This window comes from Zophobas morio, unplaced genomic scaffold (genome assembly GCF_036711695.1).
Source record: "Zophobas morio isolate AGI-343-1 ecotype UQ-CSIRO unplaced genomic scaffold, CSIRO_AGI_Zmor_V1 ptg000023l, whole genome shotgun sequence".
NCBI lineage: Eukaryota > Metazoa > Arthropoda > Insecta > Coleoptera > Tenebrionidae > Zophobas > Zophobas morio.
This window is the reverse complement of record NW_026972128.1, coordinates 6974769-6997190: the sequence shown is the minus strand read 5'-3', so window position 1 is coordinate 6997190 and position 22422 is coordinate 6974769. Positions and strand designations below refer to the sequence as shown.

The 22422-nt window shown below is 29.8% G+C and overlaps 1 protein-coding gene across 2 annotated transcripts in view; it reads right to left on the bottom strand.

Moving 5' to 3' along the window:
* LOC135134087 (nephrin-like) overlaps positions 1-22422 on the bottom strand; it is a 494536-nt gene that overhangs the window by 269368 nt on the left and 202746 nt on the right. For both annotated transcript variants that reach the window (XM_064062687.1, XM_064062688.1), the window contains exons 3-4: positions 9445-9572; positions 2297-2605 (exon numbers count right to left, since the gene is read on the bottom strand). In XM_064062687.1, the coding sequence (XP_063918757.1) occupies positions 2297-2605; positions 9445-9572 (437 nt within the window). The remainder of the gene's footprint in view (positions 1-2296; positions 2606-9444; positions 9573-22422) is intronic.

The window sequence follows — 22422 nt, the reverse complement described above, 5'->3', positions numbered from 1 at the left end:
GTGGACTTTTATTTAATTAATAAAGTTGTTAATATTGAAACGATTAATTATTATACATATTGTATTTGCTGATGATTATGTGAGCACATTCAAAATGTTTCCATAAAAACGTTTATATCTTAAAAGATGTGATAATGTATATAAAGTCTAACAAGTTTCAGCTAAAATTCATGCACCTTGTTTGACCTACTATTTTTTTTTGCGACAAGTTTAGAACACCCTGTATATCATACTTGTCGAATTAAAATATATTCATAAATTAATAAATCTTAAAAAACGTTTGAGTTATTAAGTAATTTTTAAAATACAGTTTTTCTAGTGAGACTTATTTCTATATGACGTCATTAATTCCAAAGATATGACATCAAATGCATTTTTTTAATGGATATATTTTTTCTACAAGTTTGAAAACAAATTTAGACTATTTTTTAAAAATTAATTAATAAACACCTATCTTTGGCTGCTTGTCAAATATTCACATTTTCACCCAACACAATGTTATTCTTAAATAACAATCGTCAAGAGTTGAGTATGTAATTGTTGATCTACTAAAACGAAAAATAATTTTGTCTACGACTATTTTTTGTAAATACGATTATTTAGAGTTTTATATCGATATTAAATGAAGGTTTAGTGAAAATATATTTTAAGGTACATATTATCTGAATCTACAGGGTGTTTATTAAACATGGATCAAAAACGCAGGGGGTTATTCCTTAAGTTATTTTAAGATTTTTTTGCCCTTGGATGATTTTCAAAAAGATGCTTTGTTTCGAAGTTACAGAGCAGTAAAAACTTTCAGAATAAAACAATATTTTATTAATTCATATTACATGTAAATGCATATTCTTCATCTACAAAAACTGCTGAAAATGGTTACATCCAGCTGATTGCCGAACTTTTCAAAAAATACTAGGGTTATTTCTTATTGCTTACCATAAATAACAATCCAAATCACCTTGCCACATATTTAGTAAACATCCTGTATAAAAATATGTATACTATTCCGTGGAGACAAAGAAAACTACTTGATGTGGTAGAGTATTTTATGTAAAATTAATACATTTGTAAATATTTAAGTTAAAGTCGTTTCGTCTTGATTTTTTTTAGCTAAAAAGCTAATGACGTCGTTTGGTGACATCATATATATGTATCCTAACTTTAGACTTTGAACTTAAAAAAACTGAACATTTTTTGGTGTCATTTTCCTATTTTCTTGATGTAAGAGTACTGTAGCGAAATAAATATTACAAAAAAACTCAAAATAATTTGGTAAAAAACTTTAAAAAATCTATGGTTTCTGTATAGAAAACACTGTGATTTTATTTGAAAAAATGAACCACTTTTCATAAAATTTGTTTTAATTATATTAAATCCGTAAGCATCACCTGTGTAAAAACGGCAAAGCTTTGATGTGTCTTACGTCATCCAGAAGTTCGGTTGGAAGTGGCAATGAAAAATTTTATGTTTCGAAAAGTTTATCAAATTTATATTTATAATATCCGCTGTAGACGTTAATAATAATCATAGTTACAATTCATAGCAACCAATCAACACGAAGTCACGTGTAGTATAGAAAGTTTTTTGAGAAGGCGGCACATAGAATAAGTGCCATTTTCTAATTAAATTTTCTTTTTAATAAATAATTGTTTATCCATTTAACCAATGATACTTCATGAAAGAGAAAACAGCTTTACCATAAGTTTTAAAGATGGGATGATGTATTATATTCCTTAAGCGACTTAAATATTTATTAAAAAGGAGGTTTAGATTTATTTAAAACAGTCACAAAATAATTGCCCTTCTGTTAGTTTGCACGTCCCACACGTAAACCGTTCTTTAAGTTAATGCGGCCTTAGAACGTGGTCCTATTAGTTTAATTCCTTTGTTTAATTTAATTAATAAGTCTAATTTCACGTGCATCTGTTAAGCAGTTCTCTAATTTTGAACCTTCAGTGCACATCACAACTGCCCTGAAGGATGTAACTATTCACTGGTTACATTGAGTTTGCACATAGTTTAACTCCAGCGAGTTCAGCCACTGCTGAGGTTAATATCGTTATGATGATAATAACGTTATTTAACTGCGGAAGTTATATTAATCTACAAAATGCCTTAAGCTCACGTACTTAAAATAGTTAGCGATGCTATTTAATTAGCTTCTTTTAATCTAGGTACGTATGTTCTAAGTTTAAACAAAAATTAACCATCGCTTGATCTAGCTGCGTAATTATAATTACAATGAGCCTCATTAATTCAGTCTTGTTCCGGGAAAATAAAATAAAAGACTTCTTACCTTCCACCAAGTGATGATAGCTGGTGGCCTGGATCCCCTGCATCTGCAAGTAATATTGTAACGCTTCCCTGCACTAAATTCGGGATTATTTCCGAGTAACGTGACCTCGAGGGGTCTCAGGTACATGTCGATGGCGACTCTGACTACGAGAGGAGGTTGTAGTCTGCTATTGCTGACTTCACAACTGTAGATGGCGAGTAAGTGTGGCCTTATGAGCTTGTCAATTTTCAGCACACTCTGCGATTTTCTTCGGTCGGGGAAGTACTGAGAGTGATTTGTCACAAGGTCGCCTTCTCTCCACCAAGAGACCTGAAACAAAGTCGCGACAGGTTAACCGATTGGACAACATAATAATAGTAGGCTCTTTGTTCGTTTAGCGTTATTCTAGTTTAGTTACCTATATTTAATAATACTGCGCAATAATTCTAATGAATAGACCGCGTTTGCTCGCTCCTGTGTAATAATAAGGCTATTTGGTCTAATATAGCACACGGCTCTAAAGAGCGATATAACACATGAGTGATAAATACAATAAAGGTATTACTCTATTACTAGTATGTCTAAAACAGGAAATATTGAAGTAGCTAGATTTGTAGCAGTGCAACGTTTTTCCCCACCTTCCCCTAAATGGAATAACACATACATATATTAGAAAATATTTTCAGATAATGCATATAAATGAGCTTTGTCGAAATGTATCAAAACATGTTTTCAGCAAAGTTACCGAAAACGAGTAATCTTCCGTCAACAAATCGTATTTCAGTATTAACGTTCATCAGCATTCATACAAACATTATTGCGCTGTATGTGATCGTGAATTCCCTTAGAGATTTATGTTATTTTTCCTTTATAATTTTTAATGCTTTTGTTAACGGTTAAATTAGGAAAACACGTTCAGGCTTCATTCAGAGCATATTTTCAATACAAAATTCACTTTATTACTTCCCGATCGTAAGCTAAGAAAGTATTGTAATCCAGTTAAACAGACCACCGTTTTGTGTTTTATATTTTAGGTATACAAATTTTTCAATTTCTCGATTTTTTCTCTTTTCGGTTTCATAATTTTCCGGTGATTCAGTTTTACGATTTTTAAATTTTTTAATTTTCGATATTTTTAAATTATCGATTTCTCGATTTTTCCATTTTTCAGTTCTGATTGATACACATATATATTGGAAAATTTCATTTTTGAAAAGGTCGTCTAAAAATTCTCAAAAAAATTATCTTGATGTGCTGATTCCAAAAATATGGCTTGTTTAGAGTAACAGAACAATATTTTCAATAAATTAGGTGTGAAATCCGAATTATTTGATATTTTTAAAAATTATTGCGGCCCCAAATTTTCAATGAAATAGATTAAGTTAAATTTGGAAAATCGTCGAAAATGAGTCGAAATATACATGGGGGGGGGGGCAACATACGTAGTGAAAAATTATTTTTGAAAAAGTCGTCTAAAAATTCTCAAAAATTCGGAGTGAAATTCACATTTTTTTTAATTTTTAAAAATTACGATATTTCAGGAAGAGGTTGTACTTATCGAAGAAATGGAGCCGCTAAAAATTCTTCCAAAATATAGCATATTTGGGATCACGGAGCAATATTTTCGAAATATTCGGAGGGAAATTCGAAAAATTCAAAAAAATTTTAAATTGCGTTATTTCAGTCGGCTATTCTGAAAAAAACGATTGGAGATATCAATGAAATGAGGACGGACGTGACTTCTGCTGCCCGAAATCGACAAGAAAATGTATTTAGTTAAATTTCTAAAATCGTGTAAAATGGGTCGAAATTTGCATAAAAACACATAGTGGAAAATTTTAATTTTAACGTGCAGAAAATTTAAACGTGTTTATGGTCACGGAGTAATAATATTTATCGAATCTATCTATTGTCTCTTATTGTTTAACGAAGCTTTATTTCTGTTTAATAAAATTAAGGTTTATCTCTTGAAGTTCGTTTCTAGCAATGAATGAAGTTGTTATTCAATTCCCTTTCAGATTTTTGGGAAATTCGCTAATCCGAACACACTTTTCCCGAATTAATTCGGATTTACAAGGTTAATTACACTGTAAATAATTTTTAAAATTTGAGATTTTTAGATTTCTCGATTTTTCGGTTGTGCGCTATTTCTCTTTCCTTCGATTTTTTGACTACTAGGTTTTAGATTTTTCGGTTGTTGAATTTGGCGATTTCTAAGTTTAAACAAAAAGTAACCATCTAGCTGCGTTATAATTACAATGATAGTTGTAACACTTTTCGATTTAACGCTTTTTGTTATTTAAAATTTTTTAATTTTTCAATTCCTAACTTTTCGAATTTTCGATTTTGGGCTATTTCGGTTTCTCACATGTTTCAATTTTTGACATCGATTTCTTGATCTTTTGATGTATCGATTTCTCAAAATTGTAGAAATAACAATTCTTAGACTTCTCAATATTTTCTCCGCTTTTCGATTTCTTGATTTCTAAACATTCCATTTCTCAATTTTCCGATATTTCAGTTTTACAATTTTTCAATTCTTCGATTCTCCAATTTTCTGATTTTTCGGTGTTCCAGTTTTTGACGTTCCTAAATTTTCGATTTTTGGATTCCTCAGTTTCTCGATCAATCAATTTTTTGATTTATCTGCTTTTTGATTTCTCGATTTTTCGACGTTTCGACTTTTTGATTTCTTTGTTTCTCGAATTCCCACTTTTAGATTTCTTGATTTCTCGATTTCGATTTCTCGATTTTCCAATTTTTCGATTTTTCAAGTTTTCGATTTATGGATTATTTTTTAATTGTGGATTTTACAATTTTTCAATTTCTAACTTTTCGATTTAGGGTTATTTCGATTTCTCAATTTTTATCAAATTTTTGACTTTTTGAGTTTTCGATATTTTGATGTTTCGATTTCTCAAAATTGTGGATATAACAATTTTTTATTTCTCTATATTTCCTATTTTTGATTTTGCGGCTTTTCGATTTCTCAAGCTTCCGATATTTCAGTTTTATGATTTTTCAGTTCATCGATTCTTCAATTGTCCGATTATTCAGTTTTTCAATTGTTAAAGTTTCTCAATTTTCGATATTTGTCTTTCTCAATTTCTCGATTTTTTTGTTTATCCACTTTTCGGTTTCTCAATTTTTCGATGTTTCGACTTTTTGATTTCTTATTTACATATTTCTCTGTTTCTCGAATTTTCAAAGTTAAAATTTCTTGATTTCTTAATTTCTCGAGTACATTTTTACGTTTTTGAATTTCTAATTTTTCAATTTTGCTTTATTTCGTTTTCTCAATTTTTCGAATTTTTAATTTTTCGAGTTCTCAATCTTTTAATGTTTCGATTTCTCAAAATTGTACATGTAACAATTTTTCGATTTCTCGATATTTCGAATCTTCAATTTTGCGGCTTTTCGATTTCTCAATTTTCCATAGTTTCGGTGTTACGATTTTTCAGTTCTTTGATTCTTCAGTTTCCGGATTTTTTAGTTTTTTAAATTTTTTACGTTTCTAAATTTTCAATTTTTGGATTTCGCAATCTCTCGATTTTTTGATTTATCTACTTTTCGATTTCTCGATTTTTCGGTGTTTCGACTTTTTGATTTTTTTATTTTCCTACGATTTTGGGTTTTTTCGATTTCTCAATTTTTTAAATTTTTGACTTTTCGATTTCTCAAAATTGTGGATATAACAATTTTTTATTTCTCTATATTTCCTACTTTTGATTTTGCGGCTTTTCGATTTCTCAAGTTTCCGATATTTCAGTTTTATGATTTTTCAGTTTTTCGATTCTTCAATTGTCCGATTATTCAGTTTTTCAATTGTTAACGTTTCTCAATTTTCGATTTTTGTATTTATCCACTTTTCGGTTTCTCAATTTTTCGATGTTTCGACTTTTTCATTTTTTATTGTCATATTTCTCTGTTTCTCGAATTTTCAAAGTTAAAATTTCTTGATTTCTTAATTTCTCGAGTACATTTTTACGTTTTTGAATTTTTAATTTTTCAATTTTGCTTTATTTCGATTTCTCAATCTTTTAATGTGTCTATTTTTCAAAATTGTAGATACATACAACAATTTTTTGATTTCTCAATATTTCCAATTTTCGATTTTGCGGCTTTTCGATTTCCCAATTTTCCATAGTTTCAGTGTTACGATTTTTCAATTCTTTGAATCTTCAGTTTTCGGATTTTTTAGTTTTTAAAATTTTTTACGTTTCTAAATTTTCAATTTTTGGATTTCTCAATCTCTCGATTTTTTGATTTATCTATTTTTAGATTTCTCGATTTTTAGGCGTTTCGAATTTTTGATTTTTTTATTTTTTTATTTCTCTCTTTTTCGAATTCCGACGTTTAGATTTCTTGATTTCCCGATTTCCGATTTCCGGATTTCTCAATTTGTCGGTTTTTCAATTTTTCGATTCCTACATTTCTCGATTTTTCAAATTTTCGATTCATCGATTTTTTTAATTGTAAATTTTTAAATTTATCAATTTCTCACTTATCGATTTTGGGTCATTTCGATTTCTCAATTTTTCGAATTTGTGACTTTTCGATTTCTCAATCTTTTAATGTTACGATTTCTCAAAATTGCAGATATAACAATATTTCGAATTTCCGATTTTTCGGCTTTCCGATTCTCAATTTTCCATTGTTTCAGTGTTACGATTTTTCAATCCTTTGATTCTTCAGTTTTCCGATTTTTCAGTTTTTTCAATTTTTTACTTTTCTAAATTTTCAATTTTTGGATTTCTCAATCTCTCGATTTTTTGATTTATCTACTTTTCGATTTCTCAATTTTTCGGCGTTTCGACTTTTTGATTGTTTTATTTTTCTATTTCTCTCTTTTTCGAATTCCCACATTTAGATTTCTTGATTTCCCGATTTCCGATTTCCGGATTTCTCAATTTTTCGATTTCTGGATTTCTCGATTTCTCGATTTGTCGATTTTTCAATTTTTCAATTCCTGGATTTCTCGATTTTTCAAGTTTTCGATTCATCGATTCTTTCAATTGTAAATTTTTAAATTTTTCAATTTCTCACTTTTCGATTTTGGGTTATTTCGATTTCTCAACTTTTCGACTTTTTTGATATTTCGGTTTCTCAAAATCATAGATATAACAATTTTTCGATTTCTTAATATTTCGAATTTTCGATTTTTCGGCTTTTCGATTTCTTGATTTTTGAACATTCGATTTCTCAATTTTCGCATGTTTCAGTTTTACGATTTTTCAGTTCTTCGATTCCTCAATTTTCCGATTTTCCAGTTTTTTAATTTTTGACGTTTCTTAAATTTTCGACTTTTTGATTTATCTGCTTTTCGATATCTTGATTTTTCGGCATTTCGACTTTTTGATTTTTTTATTTTCCTGTGTCTCTGTTTCTCGAATCTTCAACGTTTAGATTTCTTGACTTCTCGATTTCTGGATTTTTCGATGTATCAGGTTTTCAATTTTTCGATGTTTGGACTTTCCGATTTTTCGATTCTCTAATTTTCCTATTTTCAATTATTCAAATTTTTAAATTTTCAATTTTTCGATTGTGTTTCATTTTTCGAAGTTTCAAATTTTTCATTTTTCTGTTTTTGAATTTTCAATTTTTCGAGTTTACGATTTTTTTATTCGATTTCTTGATATCTCGGTTTTCGATTTTAAAAATTTTTGATTTCTAGATTTCCCAATTTTTCAAGTTTTTGATCTTTCAATTTTGGAAAATTTTCAAGTTCTGAGTTTTTCAATTTTGATATTTTATTTTTTGATATTTTGATGCTTCGATTTCTCGATCTCTCCATATTTCGTATTACGGTTTCTCGTGTTTTCAGATTTTCCATTTTTTAGTTTTTGATTTCGCAAATAATTACAGAATTTTTAAATGAACTTACAAATTTTACCGTGTGTCTCATAAACTTGTTTTATATTTAAACTGTGTATAATGACGTGTCGAAATTGTGTACGCCAAAATTGAGAAGGTTGTTTTCAGCGAAAAGTGAAAGTATTTTTTTTTTATTATTGTTACAGACCATTATCTAAAAAATATGTATGTATTGATTTTGACGATCAAACACAGGTTGTTTAATTTCCTTAAGTGTTGGGAGAGAAGTAATGCTATAATTATTATTTATTGCTGTATACGAAAAACAATATTGACACGCACGCATCTAGTTGTTGGGTCATACATCACCTTCTGTAACTATTGTCTTTATTTTTACTTATACTCAACAAAATTATGAAGGAATAATTAAAATTTATTATTCATAATGCTTTTAAAGCACTTATTATGTGTGTAATATTCTGTTTGTTTGTTCATTTTTCCCCAGTCTTGAATAACCACATAATAATCTCATAATCAACATGGTAGACACTTCAGACTATAATTATTGTACACCCACTAGTCGTTAGAGTGCATTTCGTGAAATTTATCCATTAGTTTCCACGAACTTTTGTGAATTAAAATAGCCGTGTGTGTACTCAGCTGTTTACAATAAGACAGACAGGATCATTATCCTGTTTACGTTCGAAAAATTAAATATCCATCAGGTACACGTAGCTGCAGTATTGTTATTGTAATCCATGTATCGGAAACTGGAACAGCAATATAGCACTACAACTCTGGTAAACAATAAACCAACAACAGAATTTATTTCAAAAACGTGTGTAACAAAATCAATCAACATTTCAATGAAAAGCAATTCTTTTCCATTTAAACTTGAAAGTATTTCAATAATCAAATCAGAGTATTTGTTGACACTAGCTGTCGATACATAACGCAAACGTGTAATTAATGAACCAGATTTGTATTTGAATAATGTTCAATTAACAAAAATTTCATTAATTATTGCAAATGCAATTAAATTAAAATCACTCATTTTTAATCAAACGCTGTGTAAACAAGTTATTACTCAAAACGAGTTTAGTATTAATTAAAAGTTAGACCTTAAACAAACATGTATTTCATTTATAATTATAATAACTACTAATTTTTATTATGACTCCTATTAGAAATTTATCCGCATTTAATTACATTTAACAACATGTACAATTCCTAGAAACCGTTTACTGATTACTGAAACCCAATTTAAACCTTTTCAGCGGTATCAGTGTAGAACTAGTTCCAACTTTCAACTCGTTTCCTCCGCATAATAGTGTTATGTTTGAATAGAACCTTACTTTGGCCAAGGGCTTGCCACCAGTGGCGGTGCAAGTGAGCGTTAAACTGGCTCCTTCAGCGTAGGCCGTTGTGATGCCATTTTTCACCATGGTGAAGTCATCATTCACTTGGACACCAGTCGGTGGCACTGTAACAAATAAAAAGCGGTCAGCTGAGCTGGGAGTCGAAATTGTTCGGTATGCCAGACCGGATCGATCTGGCACGGTGCCGAACTCTTTGTTTTCTGGATCACCGCAAACTTTGCCAGGATTAAACCCATACCTGCGTGAAATATGGAAACTGCTAGTTGTAGTCGGGTGCAAACGCAGAAAGAAAAATATTTCGGGGAGTTAAAATTCCGGCGGGGCATTTTTGTGTTAGATAACACCGTGGTTAATTTGAATTTGGGGTGTGTTTAACTATTTCTAAAACTATTGGCGATTACGTAGTGGAGTGCGGAGGATGGTAAAGGAAGGCGGGGAAGAGCGCCAGATGGGGTACCCACAACGTTAGGCAGTTCAGATATTGAAATAACAGTTGAAACAAAACATAAATTTAACCCTCAAGCTGGACAATTATTTTTGGGTAGCACCTTTAGGTGATCAAGAACATTTGTGCCAGTTTGTAGATAAAACATTAATAATATTCACTTAATTTCTAACCTTTATGACCGAACAAGGGAGGTCAAGGACAAAGTAAAAATGTCAATATCGGATATTTTTTTACGATGAATACACAGACTATACATTTAGTTTAGATATTTTTCTAAAGATTATATTATATTTTAACGGCGACATGTACGTATTATAATAAAATTCTCTACAGGTTTCGCAACAATAAAATTGTAAAGAGATTTTTCACGTTTGGAAACGTCAGATTTAGATAATATTTGTCACATCAGACTATCACTGGAGATTTAAACTTGTCGCTATTTACATAAATTGACAAGTAACATCAATCTGATTATCATTCGACATGGCGGAAAAATTAAGTTATCAAATAAATGTGACAATTCAAAACTAAATCAGAAATAGAAGCATATAACAAAATACAATTTTAGTGACGATTTCAGAAATTTCAGCTCTGACACGGTTTTTTTTTTAATAATTATTTACCATTTAGAAAAATTGTAAACGTATTTCTTAGCTATATATAGAGTGTCCCAATAATTTGCTAGTGGACGATTATCCTCAACAATTGAAAAATTTCTTTAACACAGTCCAGTACAAACAGTTATCTTTACAGTTATATTCAGATATACAAGATGTTCCATTCAGCCGACACTCACCAAATTTGTTTTTTGTTAAATGAAACGCCCTATATATTTTTGAAGATTTAGATTCCTTATACGACATAAAGAAATTATATCAAATCTTTTAATGAATGGAAAATTTCATGGAAAATATTTTTAGTTAGATTAGATTCTTAAATGAGTTTTTCATTTATTAACATTTCCCCTCTTGTCTTTAACACGTTTTATTTTGTTCCCACATAATATGAAATTTATTCTAACAATAAGAAAATAAAGAAAAAAAGTAAGTAACCTAAGTAAATTTAGCATAAAAAAAAACTTACTAAGAGATAAGTTTGAAAATACTTACTATAAACTACAGAGTGTGCACCATTTGGATAATATATCGGAAATTAAAATTTGAAAAATGCCCTATACCGGGTGTATGGAAAATGGCGGATTAACTCTCCGCTACGCTCTTAACAATCAACTGGTGATTCTGGAAAAAATAGTAAAAACATTCCATCTCACATTTTGGTTGAATTATAATAATTTTAAAATTAGTTATTTTGCCACGTTTAACAACTAAACAGCACATTCATTGTCACAATAACTAGTAATAAAACTTTTAGTTAATATTTCTCTCGACCATGACCATGTTTAATTACCATTTCCGTTAGAATGTACAAAGATATGGTTGTGTTGTTTTTGTAATAACTTTAGGTCCCCTGGGTTATTATTTTCGGATAAATTTAAAGAAATCTGGTGTTTTGTTGGATAAACTTGAAAAAATATTTTCAGATTTGAGTGATTTACTTTTTACGAATATGAAAATGTCTTGAGTTCCGCAATGTTTGGGTACCCATGGTGTATTGTTTTGAGAGCCCCTAGACATTTTTTTGTAAAATATTTAAAACCTTTTTGGGGGACTTTGGTGTTCTATTTTTGGAAAATTCTCACCTGACCTGTTTTTGAGATAATTTTGGGACCCAGTTTTTCTGTTTTGAAAAATTTAAAACAATTTTGAGGTTCTAGGTATTTCTGTTTGGAAAGAATTTGAAACTGCTTTGGAGCCTCTAGTATCTTTTCTTATTATAATTTAATTAAATTTCTTACAGGATACTTCATTTGCTAAAATCAGTCTTATCTTACCAGGCACTAGCCCCGCCCACCCCCCCTCTCTTTTCTTAGAGGGTATTTCATTTGCCAAAGTCCGTCTTATCTTAGCAGCTACTAGCCCCGCCCACTACGAGCTTACTTATATGCACAAGGCAGGAATTTTGAACATCTGTAGTGTTTAGTTAGTTCAGCTTTAATGTTAATAGATTTTCTTTTGTTGTTTTTGTTTTTGTTTGTAATTTATAAATGTCTTATTAAACTGTTTTTTTTTTGGTTTATTTATTAATGAAAAATAACAGCCTGTTTTATTAATAACAATTAATGACTAGGTACTGGTTTTTATGGTTATTGTCCTAAAATTAGTTCAATTAGTAGTAGTGAGTTACAATTAATCGCACTATTTAAAAATTTAATCATTAAAAACTATGAAGCAAAACTTTTGCTTCTATCTTTCGGTCATTTTGAATTAGTCCTAATTGTTATAATTAATCAAGGTAATAATTACTACGTTAACAAAATTAGTAATATAAATGTAACTCAGGGTCATACGCAGGTGTATCCTGACTAGATAATGTTCAAGTTTTAGCAAATAACAGTCAGTTATTAAATTCTCTTACATAATTTTAATTAATTATCCCAGATTTGTAATTCCATTTAAAAGACACCATTTAGAAGTAATTAAGGATAATAGAACTTAATAGCGTAAACGATGTAATCCTATCTTGAATTAGAATTTAGATTCAAAACATAATTTAACGACAGCTGAAATAATTAGCTAAAATTAGTCACAATTAACAAAAAATCCCAAAGATATAAGATATAAGTAAACTTAATCGTAATTATGTCATCGAAACAAACATTACTGTATCAAGAGCCATTTTAAGTACTTCTACATTAAAAATGTAGCATTATAACTTCATTTCATTCAAATCGCCACTAATTAAATTACGATAATTAAATATATTCCAAGTAAGTACTAGAAATCAGTGTCATAATTAAATGACCTTAAATGAAAAATATCAATATTTACTTGCTAGTATAAATATTAATTTTTACCTCCATTAGTAGTAGTGAGTTACTTTTGTTTTTATTTTCATCGATTCTGAATTAGTTCTAATTATTGTAATTAGTCAAGATAATAATTATTCCATTTAAGAAATATCGCAATATAAACTCAACTTGGTGTCATAATCAACTAGATAATGTTTAAAATTTTAGTAATGAATAGTTAGTAATTGCATTCAATTATATAAGTTGTATTAATTATCCCAGATAATAAATATCAATTAGTAAACATAATTGTAAAAGTAATTACTAATAAAGGAAATTAATACCGTAAACGATGTAATCCTATTTCCAGTTTTATTATAGATTCGAAACTTAATTTAACTGTAGGTGAAATAATTATGTAAACTTAGTCATAATTAGTAAAAAAAATACAAACATGTGGGTAAAATTAACCACAATTATTTCATCAAAACAATAATTATTGTATCAAAAACCATTTAGTTTGTACAGTAAAAATTTATGTAACTTAAATTCATTCAAATCGCGAGTAATTAAGTTAGCGATAATTGAAAACATTCTAATTACGTACTAGAAATTAATATCATAATTAAATAATTTTTTTATGTTTTTTCAAAACTTAATTCAACAGTAGCTGAAATAATTACCTATAATTAGTCACAATTAACAAAAAAACACACAAAGATCTAGGTAAAATTAATCATAATTCATTTATCCAAACAATAATTAACAATTACGTGCTTGTAATTGAATACCTTAATAAATACTTAAATGAAAAATATCAAGATTTACTAAATATAAGTCTCCTAGTATAAATACTAATTTTTGCTTCAATAAGTAGTGATGAGATACAATTAGTTGCACTATTTAAATAATTCAACATTAAGCTATGAAACAGAACTTTGACTAGATAATGTTAAAATTTTAGTAAGAAATAAATAGTTTTTTTTAATTGTATTAATTAATAATTACCCCAGATAATTTATTTATAATGAAATTAATTAAGGATAATGGAAATTAATACCATAAACGTCGTAATTCTATCTCCTATTACAATTTAGATCCAAAACTTAATTTAACCACAGTTTTGTAAAATTAGCCACAATTAACAAAAAAATTAAAAACACTTTTTGTGCTTGTGCTTGAATACGTTAGATAATTTTTGTGCCAGTTCTTATTTTCTGCCTAAAAACCGTACACTTTTCTACCACAGCTTTCTCTTCAAATTAGTCATGCTTAGGAAGGTCTCGTATATAAAATAAAAGGTGGATTTCAGTCACCATCGTTACTAAGAAATCAGAAAATAAGCCGCAGGTATTCATGCATTAGGTGCGTGCAGTGTTGTCAATTTTACTTTTATGAAATTACTTTTTTTCGTAACATATATCATAAAAATTTTTTATTATGTTTTTGGGACTTCCGACACCCCCGTACATAACGTATTAAAGAGTTAATCCGCCATTTCTCAGACACCTGTAGATAAGTTCAAATACTCTTTCATGTTTCCTCGACATTTCATGACTCCTACAATATGAAACAATAGGACTGCCGTTTCCGTATGTCGTCTGTGTTTATTTTTATTAACATTTTTTAATTCCCGAAACCACCGGACTAACTGTTGTCAAATTTTATATATTTCAGGAGTCTTGATAATGTAACTTCAAAAGTTCGCATTGTATCTGGTATTTAAATTTTATAAAACAACATATTCTTGTATTTGTGGTTTATGAATCCGCCTTGAGATTTATTTTCGTAAAGTAAATCGGTATTTGCTAGTAATAGGACTAATAGGTATAGGAGAAACATTGACTAATGTGTCATTATCTTAATTGGTTAGAGCGCGTGCTGATGATAACGCGACGATCACGAGTTCGAGCCCCACGTTGGCCACATTTTTGTCTTACACTGCCACTGGTATTATTTATTTCTTGTTGTTTTTTAGAAAACTGGATTTGTTTAATTGTGCATCAGGGACGAAGGAAGTTCTGCCTAATAGCATGATATCGACTTTTAATAAATATGTTAATGAAGTCAAAACTTGTTCATTAAAAAACCTTTGTGGCTGACGTTATTTTTCTCTTGATGAAATTTAATTCTATAAAAATATATAGGTTGTTACTGTTGAAAAATGAATCTAAGGTGTGTAATTTTCGAATGATACACCCAGAATGTTTGAAATTTAAGTTTTAGCCTTGGATTATTTGTAGCTAAATACGACAACACATTTTTTTTATAATTTTGGCGCCAGGCCGTTTGGACATTCTGTATTTTTTTTATTTAGGTGGAACTTAGAACTTTCCTCGCCCTTGAAGTATAGTCCGAAAAATCCCACTTCTTTAATAAGTTAGAAAATTTGATTTTTTTGTGATTTTCGTTTTCTCATAACCTCTCTACAGTAAAAACCAGTGGCGTAATTAACACCCCTGTACTCCCTGCACGACGGAGGCGCCAATTCCAAGGGGGCGTGGTCCGCACAAGTGTGGACAATATGAAATACATACATTTAAAGCGGATTACCAACGGGAAAAAATGTAGATATTCTCAGTTTCTTAGTACATGCTTAATTTCGACTATTTATGTTTATACTTCGAACGAATTTGACTAAGTGATTAATTAATTAACAGCACTCAATTTTTTTCCCAAAAACACTGATAAATTTGGAGAAAATTTATTCGGCAATGTTGTAAAAAGCATGACGAAAAAATTTTGTTTAACAAATTACCATTCCTCCAATAACCTTAAAATATTTGCAAGATTTCGCAGCAGTCAGTTTTTACTATTTCAAAATTAAATTGAAAAATGCAATTTTGAATTTTTTCGCAAAAATTTGGATCAAGGGTAAAAACCCAATACGATTGATAAACCACATGTGCATAGGCATCTTATTTTATAAAATTTAAACAATATTTACTAATGTAAATTTTGAGATCATCCTATTGCTATTCGTAGTCTAGGGGTCATGAAACATCGAGAAAATATAAAAGTAGCCAGTCGTTCAATGGACACGATTATAATACTTCCTGAGTCTATACTCAAGAAGTAAAAATTTACCAAAACCGTGTTTTCTATCTATGGATATAAATTTCTTAAAAATCTTGACAACGAAATATTTGGTACCTCGAAAAAACAGAAACAAATATTGTTCCACAATAAAAGGCATTTTATTTTACCGACTTCAATGACCACAAATATCAAAAGTCAATCGTTTTAACATAGAAATATATATGTTTCTCAGCTTTGTAAATTTTCCAGATATTGCATTTCTGACTCAAGAGAAATGTTTCTATGAATCTTTTTCTACTTTTCTATGTTTACCTATTGTAGAAAAAAAAAAATTACCACTACCATTACAGACCAGGAAATTAAATCGCTTTCCAAATACAGCTCAGGAATAACTTCTAGATTATTTTGAAATAACTCCATTATTACTCATTATTCATTATTATATCATCTAGAAAATACTTTAATGATAATCAGGAAAATATTCATTTAAGAAGACTAAATGTTAAGCTGTTGTTGCAGTTTCATGTAAGAAGATATTCATCTATGCAAATCGTCTCCTATGGTGTAAAGTTTCTCAAGCAATAAACTGTGACTAACAAGCTTAGTTGCTTTATAGATCGTGCAATCAGTATATATTGCATACTCGTGTTTACTTTGGAGCGTATGAACAATATAATAATTAATAACAATAAAATTAATTGGAACTGTACCAACGTAAACACAAATTACTTAATTTCACATTAATGAAAGAAAAATATATTATTTTAAATTTAACATTTTTTTGTAAACAAATATTTCATCGTCATCTGTTGCTCCAAGTGAATCATAAACAAGAACACATACATAAAGAAATTTTTTGAAATTTTGGCATTATAATTAATTTATTGTCGACATAACATCGATTAAAATTTATTGCTTCATTATTGCCTTGATTACTCTATTGTTTTCCCTGCATAATGTTCCTGAAGTGCAACAATGTCAATGCTATCGATTGTGCGATTTCGGGTATTACAACTGAAACGTACGCTTTTCGGCTGAAAGACCTTGGATTCGATCAGCATTTTCAAGATTCCACAAGCAGGAGTTGTGCTTGGAAGGAGAGGAAAATTATGTCGAAATAAATTTAGACCAATTTTTTAAATTCCTGGATTTGACGTTTTATATTATTGTTGGGTAGAATGAACCGACCGTTGTCACAGAATTTCAATTATTCATTGAGATTTTTTTTTTTTTTATTTCACTCACAACTGAAAAGGCTGAAAGGTTAATTGTTCCATTTTTTGTGCACATTATGCCCACTTTACCATTTTTTTTTAACTTGTCCTTGCGGTTACCGCCAAATCCATAATAGATTCAGTTAGAGTTTCATAAATAAAATGATATTAGGCGGTGGTATTGTTAAAAGTTATCTCCTCCTTATTCTTGGTGCGAAACTCAAACTGCGTGAAAACTTGCTCGAAAAGTTGCGACTTAATTAAAGAGATGACTAAGGGTCTAATTAGGATAAACGTTAATTAGATTGAGAAAGCTCACAAACTTTCAGTGTCAAACAAGCACATCAAAGTTTGCTGTCTAGTGCAAGATGCTGCAGCTTTTGCCGCAAATGCTTTATAACGTAATCTTTCCATACAAATTACATCCAGTTTTGACGTCTTCGTATTCGACAAACCGAGTTACAATTTCGCTCAAGCTCAAAAGCACAGAAGACGTCATCTGCTATTCCCGACATGAATTGCTTAAACGCACTAACATGCATGATAAAATGAGGAAGAACGTGGTTTTAATTTGCATTTACATTGGGATGCAGGAGTGAATCGATTTGGCGACTTTTTTTTTGTGAAAGTCAGGACGCCAAGGAAAGCTGTTAAAGTATCGAGATGAAAATAATTAAGTGGTGCACTGCTCTTATTCGTTGAATATCTAGCAAAAGGAGTTCGTTGAATTGTTTTTGCTTACTTGCTTAAGGCGACAAGTTTAAGATTACACACAAGGAACTAAGACAAGTCAAAATTTGCATCTTTCACATGTTACAAAGATAAAGCAATTACGAATGGTATATTTACGAGTAGGAAGTCAGATACACGTGTTCAACTGTTCATTTTCACAAAATTTCTTTCTTCCTCCTTTTGAGGAGTGTTTTTATTACTTAACGCGTTTATTAAAACAATTGTTTATACAAAATACCTAAATAACAGTTTCACTAATAGAAAAGTTTACACTTATTCGTCTATTTTTTTTCGTTATCGTGAAATGGTACACAACAAGACTAACTTTTAATAATAATAAAAGTATTGTATTATTGTTACTCTTGAATAGTGATTTATAATCAATAAAATAACGAAACAATTTAATCACGTCTGCCGTATGTTAGAACATAATCATCCTGTAGACGTGAGAGTGAAACAGAAACTAAACTAAAAGATTTATATTTTGCCCTTTTTTTTTTATATACATAGTCTTCTTTTCACGACAAATAACTTAAAACATTTTCAAAATGGTAAATTTTTGTGGGAAATGCGGATTTTGTAATTAGGTTTCGCCCTATAATTGCGAAATAAATATTTCCTTGCAAAAATGTACCATTTTAACCATGTTTCAAGTTTCTTGTTGTGAAAAGATGGCTATATATATTAAGAAAACAAAGGCAAAATATAAGCCCCGCCCACCCACCCTATCTTAATTCTGATGATTTTTTTTATTCGTTGTAAGCCGAGGGGCGGAGCTTAACTACAAAATCCTTATCTCTCTACATGAAATTAAAAACATGTTTCTGAGTATCGTGGTGTTCAAAGAATACTATGTATATTGAGAAAAAAATAAAGCCAAAGATTAGGCCCCGCCCATACCCGCCCTGATCTAAATTCTTAATTGTGATGAATTTTTCATTCGTTATCAGATCGAGGGGCGGGGTTTAATCGCAAGATCCATATTTGTCTAGAAGAATTTGCCATTTTAAACATGTTTTAAGTTTCTTGTTCTGAAAAGACGACTACGTATATTAAGAAAATCTCTTATCTCTCTACATGAAATTAAAATCATGTTTTTGAGTATCGTGTTATTCAAGGAATACTACGTATATTAAGAAAAAATTAAAAAGATTAAGCCCCACCCATACCTGCCTTGATCTAAATAGTAATGAAGTTTTCATTGCAATCACCGGATCACAATGCCGACGGTCCCGACTTTTTTATTGCTCTGACTTCCACTTATTGAATAAAATACTCTATTTTATTTTGATTTTCGATGTTGTAATTCGCATTTGGTTAATTATAACTTGTTTAGATGTAGAGGAAGCTCAACATTCTCTAGCCTCCCCCTAACTACTGTCTTGTCTAGAAGTTATGAAATATAGACAAAATATGAAATTACTAAATTGCCAGAACGACTCCATTACTGTATGTCCTTAGATTATCCTCGATAAGAAAAACAACTTGAAAGTGTTTATGTTTATACATCGGAAGAATGTCACGTAGAAATTAATTTTATTTGAATGAGTTCGTCTCCTCAAAACAGAGGATCAAAACTATCAAGTACTAAGCTACAATCGACAAAATGTTCTGAATATCATTATTATAATTCTTATTAAATAAAGACGTTTGTATTCTCACATTTTCGGGTAAATGGTGTGACTCGTTCTTAATTTGATCAGTAAAAAATATGAATGCAGTGATGAATCACAAGTGAAAACTCATAATATTTTGCATATTTTGGGTAGAATTAATTCGGCGAAATTTTGAGATAACGTCATCAATTTTTGAGGAGGAGTAAACGGATTTATTTTGATTAACAATTTACCATGTTTGCAATGATTTTAAAATGTCTGCAAGATTTCAAAGCATTCAGTTGTGCAATTCTTGATTTATTTAATAAAATAAATTGACCGATTTATTAAATTTTTTGAGTCACCGTGTATAAGAAAATCTAAAAAATATTAATTCAATGATAAATTACAAATATAGACATATTTTGTACATTTTGGATAGGATTTATTCGGCAAAATTTTGAAATAACGTAATCAGTTTTTTGGGACTGATAAAGAGACATTTATCACAACTATCATAATCTTAAAACATCTGCAAGATTTCAAAACATTCGGTTTTGCAGATTCGAAATTAAATTACAAAATGTTGTTTTATAATTTTGATTTTTAATATTTCCCAAAAAATATTTCTCGGGTTTACGGGATCACCATTTGAAAATGGCTTAATTATGCATGCCACTTCTGGGTTGTACGAATCGATTCCTTGGACCTTTCTAGCTGCCATTAATGACCATCTGGGCCTATTCGAACTTGAGCGACTGATAGGTGTCATATGTTATAAAAAGGCCAAACAAAATTCAGCAATCTCCGTCGGTCAATTCTGAACCTAGATTCGTATTCAGAAGGTTGAAATTGGTCAGTGGAGTAAGTTTCAGGAGTCTCCTGTGTCAAATAAAGAAATTAATAAATACCACGACAAGAGAAATATTTGGCAAAAAATTTTCATTATCCGACTTCTGGTTTGTACGTTTCGATTCGCTTGGCTTTTTTAGTCGCTTTTAATGACCATTTGGGCAGGATAAATTAACCGTTCGAACTTGAGAAATCGATAAATCGGATGTCGTTTTTCTATAGGTATCATAATATAAAAAAATAGGTCCAAGGTTATTTTGAAACAATTTCCCTCGCCTTTGAACTACCGTCCGGCAGATCCGCTTCTTTAAAGAACTTTTTTTTTTATTTTGCAATTTTCGTTTTGTGATAATTGTACAAGTGTGGACAATATGAAATAACGACAAAAATGTAGATATTTTCAATTTCCCAATACATGCTTAACACAGTTTATGTTTATACTTCGAAAGAATTCGACTATTAGCACGTTCAGATTACAAGCGTCAGCAGTCAAAAGAAAATAAAATTTGATTGATTAATTAATTAATCACACCCAGTTTTTTCCAAAACACACTCATCAATTTCTTCACATTTCTAAGATGACGGACAAATTTTGATTAACTATTTACCATGCTTCCAATAAAATATTTGCAAGATTTCACAGCATTCGGTTCTTGCAACATCAATGTTAAATTGTAAAATATTGTTTGTCCCAAAAATTTGGATGCCAAGGGTAGAAACTCATAAATTCATAAATTACACATAAAAGAAAATGTTATTTTATAAAATTTAAAAAATATGTGTTCAGTAGAATTGTAAGATAACGTCATCATTTTTTGGGGAGGCAATAAACGAATAAATTTTGATTAACGATTTATAATGCATTTTGGTTTCGCAGTTTCAAAGTGAAATTACAAAATGTTATATTCAGTTTTTATTTTTTGGCAAAAAGTTTGTTATCTATGGTAAAAATTCAACACGGATTCATTAACCACGCGTGCAGAAATAAATTATTTTATAAAATTTAAATAATTTTTACTAATGTAAATTTTCGAGATAACGTCATTCTATTGTTGGTGGGGATGATCAGCCAAATTTTGGTTAACGTTTTACCATCTACACGATATTTACACATATAAAATTTGACAACAATCGGTTCAATAGTTTCGGAGATTATCTTTCTAATAAAAATCTGGACCGACCGCAGACACACAGACGGATGGAGCTTACGCTCAGGAAGTAAAAATAAAAAAAATCACGACTCAGATTCGTATTCAGGAGGTTGAACTTAGTAAGTGAGTAGTGGGGTGCATTCTTATGTGGTCATTCTCAGTATATGATTCAGTGACTAAAGCACAAACTAAAATTTAAAAAATACTTTCGTACCCTTGTTGATAGAGTCTGAACCTGTCTGAACATGATCGACTTTTAGAAAATATACTTAATCAGCCAACCATAAAACAAACAGATGTTAAACGTCAAGTGTTATAACATCAATAATCGTATCTATTAATACTCGGTAAAACCAAGTGCAATTACAAGATAACAAAGTAAATTAAAAATAGAGAGTTGGTTGGTTAAACTACATGGAGAAACTGTAATACTATTAACAAAAAAAATGCTAAATCCGAAATTAACTTTACATTACATTTATTTAATGTTAGTTTTATTAATTTTACCCTATATTACAAAGTTAGAACAATACATGACAGGTAAAAGTTTTTTCTCATCATTAATAAACATATTGAATAAAATGCGCTGAAGATTTGATCCTTGCATTACTCCACTAGCAGAAGAATACAACCGAGACCGATGATTATTGTCTAATATATTGTAAATTCTTAGTTCTTGAATAAATGTCCAGATTGATCTTTTTGCGAATCGATTGGCCATATTAAAACAATGTTCTAATTTAATTCATTTAGTACCAGGTTGGGTAGGGATTTTTTGTAATGGGAGTACAAGATACAAAAGAGCCCAATACACCTACTGGATACCTTATTAGAAAGATTAAATAGATAATTCAAAATATTCGAATACAATGTGTAATGCAATGTCAATCCAAATGTTATACTAAATTGAAGCCCTGTTATGCGCAGATATTATTGATTTGCTTTCATTATTCAAGAAAAATTTGTTGTTGTTCAATAAATAGTACATGTAGTTCGTAACTCTCAAAGTTACCCTAATCTACTTAACATTTCTCTTTTCGTCCGTTTTGCCCCGCTGGTTTATTTATAAAACATA